The 12,021-nt window shown below is 45.8% G+C and overlaps 1 protein-coding gene across 2 annotated transcripts in view; it reads right to left on the bottom strand.

Moving 5' to 3' along the window:
* Pxdn (peroxidasin) overlaps positions 1–12,021 on the bottom strand; it is a 77,648-nt gene that overhangs the window by 35,439 nt on the left and 30,188 nt on the right. Inside the window, exons 2-4 of one of the 2 annotated variants that reach the window (XM_021178873.2) lie at positions 7,365–7,436; positions 5,883–5,954; positions 2,117–2,188 (exon numbers count right to left, since the gene is read on the bottom strand). In XM_021178873.2, coding sequence (XP_021034532.1) covers positions 2,117–2,188; positions 5,883–5,954; positions 7,365–7,436 — 216 coding nt within the window. The remainder of the gene's footprint in view (positions 1–2,116; positions 2,189–5,882; positions 5,955–7,364; positions 7,437–12,021) is intronic. The other variant, XM_029484621.1, reaches the window with a different exon arrangement.

The following is a 12,021-nucleotide window of genomic DNA, read 5'->3' as shown; positions in this document are numbered from 1 at the left end:
TATGGGCTTCATTCCCTGGAAACTCTCTGGACAGAACCAGTCCAGAGCCTCCTAATCTCAGAGGGCTGTAGTCCATGCCCACCTGTCCTTCCTCAGACACACATTACCATGGTCTCCATGACCATCCTTGGGTGCAGGTTTGCAACCCTCACTCCCTATATGACAAAGTGTTTGCAAGACAAGAAAAGAGCATCAATGTCAGTGACTGCCCCAGTACATCATCTGATCTAAGGATATCAAAGGAGACAGGAGCAAAGAGACATCCTTACTCCCCATCAGGTGTGGTGTGTGCTAGGCAGCAGAGGCCAACACGCATATTCCTCTGGTCCCCAGGCCCTATGGCTCACACAAACCATCAACACTGGGGGGCTTCTGGGAAGTCTCTGGCTAAACCTAAGTCTTGATCTAAGCTGGAAGAACAAGAGGGGACAAAGAGAGATATTCAAGAGCCCTACAAGGACAGGCATCACGGTTTGTGTTCAAAGCCCTTTAGCCTGCAGTAAAGTTTGAACAGATGGGCCTTAGACATCCTTCCCCAAGAAGCATCGAGGACAGTGGCTTCAGGGTTTGCAGAACTCTGGACTGTTGGGGCTCCAGATAGATTCTGGGCACCATTACGCTTCTCTGGGTGTCTGAGACAACGGAGCACAGGGAGGGACTCCTCATGTTACATGGACTATCTTTGCTGAATCAACTACTAACTCTGGAGATGGCAAGGGCCCCTGAGGAGGGCTGCCCCTGGGTCTTCATTCAGGACTTCATGGCTTCCCAGTTCCCACAGACCCAGCTGAGTGTCAAGAACATGCATCTTCTACAGGAGAGGATAGAGAGACCCTGAGGCAGAGGCAGTTGAAACTCTCTTTTCCCAGTAACAGACCCTGCACAAGCATCAAGGCCTTTTTGACACACTGACCTGAACCATTCATCCCACCTGGAAAGGGTTATCCCCCAGTCTCACTACAGCATTCAATTCTCAGAAAGAAAGCCATACCCCAGCTGCAGCATCCTGTCTCTCCTCGCCTAAGGTTTTTCTAAACTCCCTTATGACTCAGGATCCTGCTCCTTGTCACTGATGAGCAGAAAGCCCCGCTAGCTACGGAAGCCACTCAAGTTCTCTTGCTCCTAACTCCTCCTGGCTGGGCTCCTTCAGTGGCCTCACTGCCAGGTTAGTGCTCTCTGCATGAAAACAGAGTACGTCCTCTGCAAACTCCCACATCTGTAAAGCTTCGAGATCGTTCCAAGAGCTTTTGCAATAACCTGGATTCCCCGTTTCATCTGTCTGAAGCAGTTTACGCAGACTCAAAATGTGGAATATAGATGTACCGTGTGGGCTGCTGCACTCCATGGCCCTACCTGCTGCTGCCCTGACCCAGCTGTGCCAGTCATCCAGCCTTAACACAGGAAGAGACACACAGGCCTCCAGTGCAAGGCTACTCTGGCCGTAAACTAACAGCTGTTTTCCATCGGTGAAATTGCTAACCCAAGATAGCCTGAAATCCCACAAGGATTGCCTCAGCTTACTGAGTGAAAGGTCACCCAGTAAGGCACATAAACCAGAAGACCTCCATAATCTTACTGGAACTTTATGCCTAAGAAAAAGACCCCATGATGACTGACTTCATAACAAGGTCTAGTTCACATGCTTTAGAAAGACAGCATTTTGGCACACTCAACACCTACTTGCTAGAACTACAAGGGGGCAAAGCTTCTGCTCTCCAAAACAATGAACCCCATGATTGAAACTGCACGTGTCCCATGCTGGATGCTCCTATCACGATAGCCTATCTGGCTCCTGCTTGTTTACACGTCTGTCTCCACCACCACATGAACACCAAAGTTCTTACTGTTAGACAGGAAAGCAAGTTCCGTCCCTGCTCCTGATGTGGTGGGTGGAGGACGGTCAGGGTCTGATGCATAGAAGAAACAAACACAGCAATGTCTGCTCTCGGGTGGGCACAGGGGAGCAAGGTGGGAGAGGTGGGTGAAAAACGCCCACTGCTGCTTCTCCTCGTCATGCATACCCTCCCTGCACCCCAGGAAGTACAGACATGCATCATGCAACCAGTCATCTCTCCCTGTGGGAGGCAATGAGGCAGACGGCATGGAGGACACTTACAGTTGCTCTAGAGAGGCAAGTCCCTTAAATGCTTGCCTGTCAATTGACTGGATCTCATTCTTGTACAAATAGCTGAAACAAGAAACATGGAGGAGTATTAGCACACACACACGAGCTCTCAACTCCAGGTGGGAAGAACTGAGTTGACACAATGGAGAACAGTTTAAAATCAATGACTGCATGAGGGTATAAAGGAAACATCACACTGTAGGTACCAGGCCACTCTCGATGGTCACTTCTCTTACTCCTCAAGGACCAAAGGAAAGTGGCCCACAGATTCTCCTACTGTGACTACTGGAGTCCTGGCATCTGCTTCAAAGCCCGGGAAGAGAAAATGACTCCCATACACAAGTAAAAGGCATTGACTGTAAGATCATAACCAGCACTTTCTACTACAAAGACACACCAGCACAGCTCACAAAAAGCAGGCTGTCTGAAGATGTCTTGAATGTCTCTCCCACCCATTCTTTATACTGGAAAGCAGACACGATGCTTTCCAAGGGTCTGTTTAGGAATGGCCTGCAATCTAAGAAAGGGCTTTCCATTTTTCAATGGTTGAAATTAAAACAATCAATAATCGAATTCCAAGACCAGTAAGCACTGTATGAAGTGAACTTCATCAACAGTCTGGGAGCAGTATATGTGCTAGATCTACCTCAGTGTCACATCTCGGCATGCTGACATGCCAGCTCCACATGGTACCTCATAACCCAGTCTTCAGCAGCCACACTGAGTAAGAAGAGATGGCGCCCTCTCTGGGACTGGTGTGTCTGCACTATACTTTATTGAAACTGGTTTGTTTTCCTCTGTGACACAGGCAGAAGGACAAGTCAAACAGCAAGCTTCTCCCATGATTCCCTGTCACGTGAAAACTTAGACTTCAAGCCAAAGGCTCAGCATCTAGCACGACTACCTGTTTCTATAAAGTATGTGTGTGTGCGCGCGTGTGCGCATGCGTGCTGTGTGTTGTATGATGAAACTAGAAAGGATGTCATAGGAGCAGAATATGACACCTTAAGGGAGGAGAGAAGTAGAGGTGAAAATGAATATGGGTAATAAAGCGCAGCAGAGAACCAGCTGGAAAGGAGCCACACTGAGGGCAAGGGAGTCTGGGAACAAATGAGAAAGTATAATGACACACAGTTATGAAGATGTCATAATAAAACCAAGTACTTTGTGTGCTAACGTTAATATAAATTTTAAAAAATTAAAATAAAAGACATAGATATCAACTAACAAGATGATGTGTAAGAAAAAGGAAACAAACAAACAAACAAGACAGTATTCTTTGCCTTAATTCCTGTGGTATAGCATACCCAGGGTCAGATCACTCACTGTATTCACTGCTGTCTGTCTGTACAAGGTCCTACTTCATGGCGCCAGAAGTGCTCTCTTTAATTGCTGCGACCCACCAAAGATGCTCTTGCCTTTTCCCTCTGTGCAAATCAAGAAAGTGGTCCTCAAAGAACCACAAACCTTAACACAAACCATCCAGGGCCTGTCCATCCCCATCAATAACCCAGCATCTAGAACAAAAGCCACACAGGCATTGGTCCTCCAGGCTGTTTGAAGCCATGAAGCTACAGTAAAAACTCAACCTTTATGCACCCTGGTTTCTTAAATAGAACCATAGAGTTAATTATGAGCACAGCTCTTTAGTGAAGGCCTGAGTTACGGCTGTCTCCTGTGGCCACTTCTTTAAGCAAAATACCAAAGAACATTGCCTTTTACCATTGCAGAAAGATGGAGTCCTTCTGAAGGATGTACAAAATACAGAGCAGATATGAATGTGTGTTTATAAAGACACTGGTAGGATTTGGGGGGCAGCTCAAAGGTATAAGGGCAAATCTCTGGATTCCATGCCCAGTACCACACACACACACACACACACACACACACACCATGCCAGTACCACACACACACACACACACACACACAAAAGAAGTTTAAAAATAAAATTAAAGACACTGAAACAATGCACTTCCTTAAGAATAAAAAAGTTGATGTTCTAATAATCAATTGTAATTTCTTATTTCACACTTGATCCTTGTACCATGAACTCTGCTCCAAGAGGCCATCTCATTATCAAGAAATATGAATGAAGTAGGTGGCCAGTGCCTCACTAGAAACAACAGAGGCCCAGGAAATAAGGACTATCCAGAGTCCAAAAACATGTTTTGACTAATAATGCGCAAGGTTAAAATACACCAATACATTTTAGACATATTCTAAATAACTCCAAATAAAATCCATTATCATAGTGATTATTAAAGTACTCTCCTGATGAAATCCTAGGGAACTGAGGAATGAAGCTAGCCAGGACCTGCGTAAAGCTGCAGGAGACACTAGGCTCCAGTCCTAGCAGCCTGTCTGCTAGTTTGATTGACCCATCTCTACGGAGACCAACTGTCCTGGTTCACTGTAAGCTGACTCCCTATGGAAGGAATAGGAGAAGTCAGGGCATGGCTGCTGGGAAGGAAAGCAATCATAGATAAGGCCAAAGGATATGATTTCAAAGACACTGTGGAAGACAGAAGCCCTGAATTCCCCCTGATACTGAGTGTATTCTCAGAAGACAACATGAAACGAAACACAAAACAGTTAAAACCACAGATGCACACACAGCCCCACTGCTGCCATCAGTGGACACCATCCACTTTCCAGGAAATCAAAGCTCCGTGGTGGAACTTGGGCAGCAACAGCAAGAAGGCTAACAAGAAAGCCGGAGAACAGAAGCCTGCCATCCTGGCTTCGAGCACCAGTGTGGAAAGTCAGCATTCTATGCCAAAGAAGTCGGGGAAAGGGTTTGCACACAACAGCTTCACTGAGGAAAATATAGCAATAAACAGAGCAGTAGGGAAGGCCACTGATATCTAAAGTCAAAACAGATTTCCAGTACATATTCATACTTAAAAAATAAAATAAAAAGGTTTGGATTTTAAAATCAGCTCGAGTTACAGGTGTTTATAAGCAATATGGCATGGATTTCTAAAAAAATAAATAAATAAATAAATAAGAAAACAGCTTACTTAGGGAAATCATCAAATTCGATGAATGCAGGTGACAGGTGCTTCTGACCTGAATGACCCTGGGCACAGCCCATAAGAACACCATGTTTCCCAAGTCCTTATTTACAGTACGTGCCCGGGCAGGTTACTGAGGAAATACAAGACAGGATATCCCTATGTAACCCCCACGCTGTCCTTAAACTCAAGGTGGTTCCCCTGCCTCAACTTCTTATGTGCTAGAATCACAAACACCACTCCTGGCTTCCTAACATTTTTAAAAAGAGTAATAACTTTCTAAACTTTAGAGCTGACTTCAATAAGCAAGAGATGACTTCAATGATAAACTTAATATTCAAAAATAGAAACTACTTCACTAGATATGAAAAAGAAGAGGCCAAATCAGGAAGGTGAAAACATTAACAGGAATTAGTGACACTCCAAAGAAATTAGTAACTTACAGTCATAACACACTTACAACTGGAAACCAGCAAGCTGTGTGCACTGCCCCTCCAACCTGGGAAGTTATACAGGCCAGACCAAGCCAGCAAAGGCAGTCCACGTGTATCTGTCACTCTGCCCACCTCACTCCATCACTTTATGCCAATGGCATGTTTTAGAATTTCACCCACCTTCTAAAAATGAAACCATTTGGGATGGTTTTCTAGTAACTCACAAACAGAGCAGCTCTTGGTTTTACATTTACATACTCTAAGGACAGAGAGCAGTGCTGCCGGGTGGAGAGCTGCCCCTTAACTTACAGGTATTTTAAGTTCTCCAGGTCCTCAAATGCACCATTGGGAATCTTCTTGATCTGGTTGTTGTTAAGAAGCCTGTGAAAGGAAATGCCAACAGACGTGAAACAAACAGAAACGCTTCCAAATTATAGTAAGGGAAACTACATCTACGGCCTCTGAAGGGTCCAAAACTGACGAAGTACAGATGTTCCTGCGGGCAGTGATTAAATCCCAGCTCCAGGACCAGCCTGAGTTACTATGGTTACTAGATAGCTCTCTTCCACTAGGATATACACTAAAGAAGTAAATCCCCTTTCCTAGACACAGAAGCACACATCTTCAGCTCACCACCTCCTAGAGTCTCTGATCTGGCAGGACCAAGGGGCCAGTCTAACCCAATCGTGCATATACAGGATGTCAGTCTCTGGGGTTTGCCACTCTTCCACAGGGTGAGGCGCTGAGCCGAGCAAAGCCACCTCCCACTCTGCCCTGCAGGACTTGAGTGATTCCTTATCTCCTTTCCCTGGGAGAAGCTTCTAGCTGTGTCCAATGTACTTCAAAGAGCCTGGAGTCGGCTGTGGCTCCTTGTGGCCCTAGGAGATCAAATCTCTATGGCACGATTCGGTGGCTCTAAAGCCCTGTCTGCAGCCAGCCTGAGCTCAGGAGATGACAACCCTCCTCAGCCATACAGGAAGGAGGTCAGCACAGCCAGCAAAGGGAGGTGTGAAGTGAGGGAGAGTCCGACAGGAAGCCCAGCGAACACAGAACGCTGCAGTGAACACAGAGACCCTTCAGCATTCACCCAGAAGACCATGGGCTAAAGCACAGCTGGGGGCCCACAGTGTTATACGTGCTGGTCTACATACAAAGGGCAGGCAGGTCTCTACCATCCTGGCTCCCCTCACCCATGCCCACTTGTAGTGGGAATACTGGTTTCTTTAAAAACCCGTTTATGTTATGTGAATATGTTTTTGTTTTGATCCCAGGTGTGGGAATGTAGATTGTCCACAGCAGCTGACTGTGATTTGTCTCTTGCTTGGGCAGGAGCAAGATTCTGCCAGCTGAAGATAGTTTGGAATTCTGGAAGCTCTTAAAAGGGTATAAAAATGCCAGAGCCCCAAGAGGAGCAGCTGCTGCCCCACCCCCACCCCCGATGTTGCAGTTTGTCAAGTGGTTGTGATCAAAGAGACAGGAAGAAGAAACTGGCTATCCTAAAGGTAAGATCAACCCTGTCTCAAGGAATTGGATGCCTTTAACCAACAGGAAGTAGCCTAAGAAGATGGAGGTCATGCCCCCCTTCCCCTCTAACCTTCTTTCTCTCTTACTTAGTGTTGAGTTAGCAGGGATAAGGGGTGGTAGGAAAAAGAACCCAACAAAGTAGCCAAAAGTACCCAGCAACTGTGGCACTCGGGGATGGCCACAGCGCTTGCCATCTACCTACAGGTACACAGGACAACCTCCATTCTTTTCTCTCCCACTAGCTACGGACTACGAGTTCTAACTTACAGTGTGTTCAAGTTCTTCAGCCTCCTGAACGCCCCGGGTTGGATCTCTCTGATTCTGTTGAACCGAAGATCTCTGTGAAGAGATAGGACACGTATTTTAATGACAGAAAATGCACAGCTGTTCTCCTTAAACAAATGACTTCAGGATGAAAAGACATTATAAATATTACACTACACAGGACACCATTCCAGAATATTCCTATAGGAATATTCCTCTGCGTGAAGGAACAGCATTACACTTAATCTGCTTAACAGGTAAGCATGGGGAGATTAAAAATATCAAACATAAAAAAAATGCCAGGAATGAATGCCCTGCCTCCACATTCCAGCCTTGGCCAAGTCCACTGAGCAAACGTCTCTTAAAAAGTCTCAGGTAAACATACACAGGTAGATCTGTATAGATGTAAGGCGTCACACGGGCTGTGAACACAGAAACAAATCAGCGTTCACCAGCAAGAACATGGACCGGAACACAGCTGCGGGCCCACGGTGTTATTTCCATGAACTTACTGGTTGTCCCAAAGCGCAGAGTCCTCTTGACAGGAGAACTGGGAAAGAAGGCCATCCTGTGTATGGACTACAGACAGGTGTTTCCAAACAAGTAGACAAGCAGAGTTCTGCTCGTATTAAATTATTAAAACTGGTTCTTATTTTCCCTGGGGAGGGGCACATATGTAGGCTGCACACAAGGACCAGAGAGGAAAAATAACTGACTTTGGGATGGTCAAGCAGAAGACGGGTCTGAGTCCAATGGAGCTGAGCTCAGAGCAAGCGTGGGAGAGTCTGACCACTCACACAGATGTGACAGGCCCACAGTCAGGGTAGAGTCAGGGCAGAGGCCTCTGGGTGTAGCTAAGCCGTGAAAATGAGCAGACATCTGCCTCCTCAGAGGAAGCTTGTCTCTAGCTTGAGCTGAAAAGTCCATTTATAGGTTGGTTGGTGAGATGGCTCAGGGGTAAGGCACTTGCCACCAACTTGACAACAGGGACCCACCTTGTGGAGGGAAAGAAGTTCTCTTCTAACTTCCACAGGTAGAGTGGTACACAGAAAGTTGTACACACACACACACACGATAACTTTTAAAAAGACCTAAATTTACACACATGAAAGTCATTGAGTAATAAAGAAGCCCGTATCTTTAATACGTAGTCTTAGAAAATGAAAATTCTTTCCTCCAACTTTGATAGGGGTTTCTGACGTACGTTGAACTGTGTTTCCCCGGAATTCATGCATGTAAATCCTAACCTCCTCTGCACTGACAGATGTTTTCACTCAAGTGAGATTTTACTTCATAGTGTATATCCAGTGGAAGATGTGGAGCAGTCAGGGGAAAGGGTGTGTGGAAAGGAGGAAGGCAGAGGACCAACTGTTGATAAGAAATGAAACCTGGTTAGTCAGGCTTTAGCATGATCTCCAACATGGAGAAGAAGCTCTGACCTGACACAAGTGTTGGACAGACGATCCATTCCAGAAGTTGTGCCGGGATGTCACTACTTACAGTCAAGAAAGCACACCCAACTTAGGAAAACACACACACACTCCATCTTGAACTTATCAAATTCCACTTCAAAAGACAGAAGGACACACACACCATCTTGAACTTTGCTCCCTATCAAATTCCACTTCAAAAGACAGAAGGACAATGTGTATGACTCTCTTGGAAGCTAGAAAGCATCTGTGAGGGCCAAGATATTGATGCATTAAGATGAAGCCTAAGCAGGATAATGAGAAAGCTAAGACGGACATCCTCCCTGGTCTAGAGTTGGGGCCACCAATCCTCTGATTGTAGGGACAGAGGGCTGGCTCTGAGCACTTGGCCCATGGTCAGGGCTGACATGATTATGGTGTAACTTCATACCAGTGATCACATACTGAAATCTAAGTACGTTTGACAAGCAGAGTTGGATAAGATGGTATCCGAGTTGTTTTTTTTTTGTTATGTGACTGCGTCTTAGTCACCATGCATTCCTGCTAGACAAAACTGGTGCAAGTTCAGAATGTGATTTCACAAAGTGTACCCAGGCAATCAAAGACTGCCAACCACAGCCTGATGCTAAGAAGGTCAGAGGGTCCGGTCCCGTTTGCAACAAAGCAGGGTTCTTAACCAAGGAACTGAAACCGCTATGGACCAAAGTGGCATTGTAGACCTGGCAAAGGGTAGCTGAGATGAAAAGCTCACTCCACAGACCTTGCAACACACTCTATGTTGCAGAAACTGGTCCTTGAAGGCCAAGCTGAACGTTGGAGGATACCCAAGTAGAAGGACAAATATTTATCCTTATATACTTGTATATTTTTCTCTCTGATGACCACAGCAAAGGAAGATAGCTGAAATGGATATGGTCAGGGAACTGGAGCAGGCTGACAATCCAGTCTACATGTCCAAACCTCATGGAGACACTATGACAGCTTCATACATTTTCATCTTACAGAAGAAAAAGGACAAATGAGAGATGGTCCTATGGTCCAATTCTATATGCTATGGCCTTGGGATATTACAAATACCCTTTCAAGGGTGAGCAAAGTTCAAGGGCATGCAGGCTCATGACAGGGCTACATGAATGAATGTTCATTTAGGGAGCCATAGGGAAGGCTGTCCTTTTCAAGGTTTCTGCAGTGCCCCCCACCCCAGTAAGCAGGAAGGTAATGGTGGAGGTAGCATCTGGGGACTTTCAGAAGCAAATTCTGGGTTACACCCGAGAGCATAATGTGGGAACTGTGGGGCAAGGCAGAAGTGTGTGTTTTTAGCAAACTCTCCAGGGAAAGCAAGATGAAACTCAAAAAACAATGCCCTTCAGTCTGCTAGGAAGGTCACAGCACGCATATGTATTTTTACATGTGTACACATGCCTGATATGGAAATGACACTCACATATGTATAATCATTTGTGTGTGCAAGCAGCAGCTGCTGCATCTCTTTCTTCTCCAGCCTTTAGTCCACTTATCACTGCTGTGAAGTTTAAATGTGAATAGATCAACCCTTCATTTGTTTTTACAGAAACATCTGCACAGGCCTCAAGAGACAGACCAGAGAACTGTAGTGTGGGGTCCTCGCCCCTCTTCATCATAGATTTAACACAACTCAGATGACATTGGAAGTCTCTTTTTTTTAAACTCATTTTTAAAATCATAATAGTTTGATTTTAAAATCATAATAGTTCCACCAAAACCTCTAAACAACATGGAAAGATAGAAGGAAAAAAAAAGAAAGTGGGTTAGTCAAAGTATCTTTCTGGCTCTCTTCTCTATTGGTCCAGGAACGGGGGGAAGGGGAAAGGGGCAGGAGTGGGGAGGGGAAGCAGGAGTGGGGAAAGTGAGCTGCTGTCCACAGAGACAGTGATTCCCACCCACTTGCTAATGCTCAGACCATCTGGAGCCCACCATCATGAATGTTTCAAACTTCCCCCATGAAGTTGGCATGAAGCAGGAATGGAGGTGGATTCTAGAAAGTTCTGGAAAGGCCATAACCAGAATAATTACCTAAAAGCATCTTTGAAAGTGAACCTCTGAGTGCTCTGTTGCTGCTAGGACCCAAACCCCAGAAGCGTCCATACAAAAGCTCTTCGTGATGAACATCAGCTTCTTCCTAAACCCTGGACACTAGATCATAAATACCATTAGAAGTGAGACCAGGGAACATGCCACAAAGGGCACAGACCCAAGTGACTAGCCCCACAAACACTGATCTTGAGTATCAACTGTACTTGTGTATCCCACAGAACTCAGGGATGGCAGTGAAGGCACAAACCAGGTGTCAATGTGTTAAGTAGGCCTGACATTTGGGTGGCCCTAGAATGCATAGGCAGTCACTCAGAGGCTCCCTACACAGTAATTTTTAGGGCAAGATCATGGTTTTTCACACAGTTCTTATCTGGCTATAATGGTAACCAAGGTTCTATTCTAAAGACCTAGCCCTGGGATATTAGGTTAAGGAAATAAAAACTGGGCCGGGGGAGGGGGGGGGGGAAGGAGGGGAGCATTGGGACCAGGCCAGAGGAAGCTCTCTTACATGGCAAGTAAGAACTCAGAAACTAGAAACTGCCAAATCCTGTAATTTTGTACACGGTGGAAGGAGAAACCCAATGGGTGGGAATCATGCTTGACTGAGCACAGACTAGTGCAAGGGAAGGTTCAGGAAGACTTAGCTACTGGCTCCTTTCAGACTCTTCCTCTCTCAATGGCACTGTCTTAGTCAGGGTTTCTATTCCTGCACAAAACACCATGACCAAGAAACAAGTTGGGGAGGAGATGGTTTATTCAGCTTACACTTCTGTACTGCTGCTCATCACCAAAGGAAGTCAGGACAGAAACTCTCACAGGGCAGGAACTTGGAGGCAGGAGCTGATGCAGAGGCCATGGAGGGCTGCTGTTTACTGGACTGGTTCCCCTGGCTTCTTGCTCAGCTTGCTTTCTTGTTTTTTGTTTTTTGTTTTTTTTAATTTTTTTTAATTAGGTATTTTCTTCATTTACATTTCAAATGCTATCCCAAAAGTCCCCCAGACCCTCCCCTGCCCCAACTCCCCTACCTACCCACTCCCATTTCTTGGCCCTGGCGTTCCCCTGGACTGAGGCATATAAAGTTTGCAAGACCAAGGGGCCTCTCTTCCCAATGATGGCCGACTAGGCCATCTTCTGCTACATATGCAGCTAGAGACACG

The sequence above is a fragment of the Mus caroli genome, chromosome 12 (assembly GCF_900094665.2).
Source record: "Mus caroli chromosome 12, CAROLI_EIJ_v1.1, whole genome shotgun sequence".
Lineage (NCBI taxonomy): Eukaryota > Metazoa > Chordata > Mammalia > Rodentia > Muridae > Mus > Mus caroli.
This window is presented reverse-complemented; position numbering and strand designations above follow the sequence as displayed.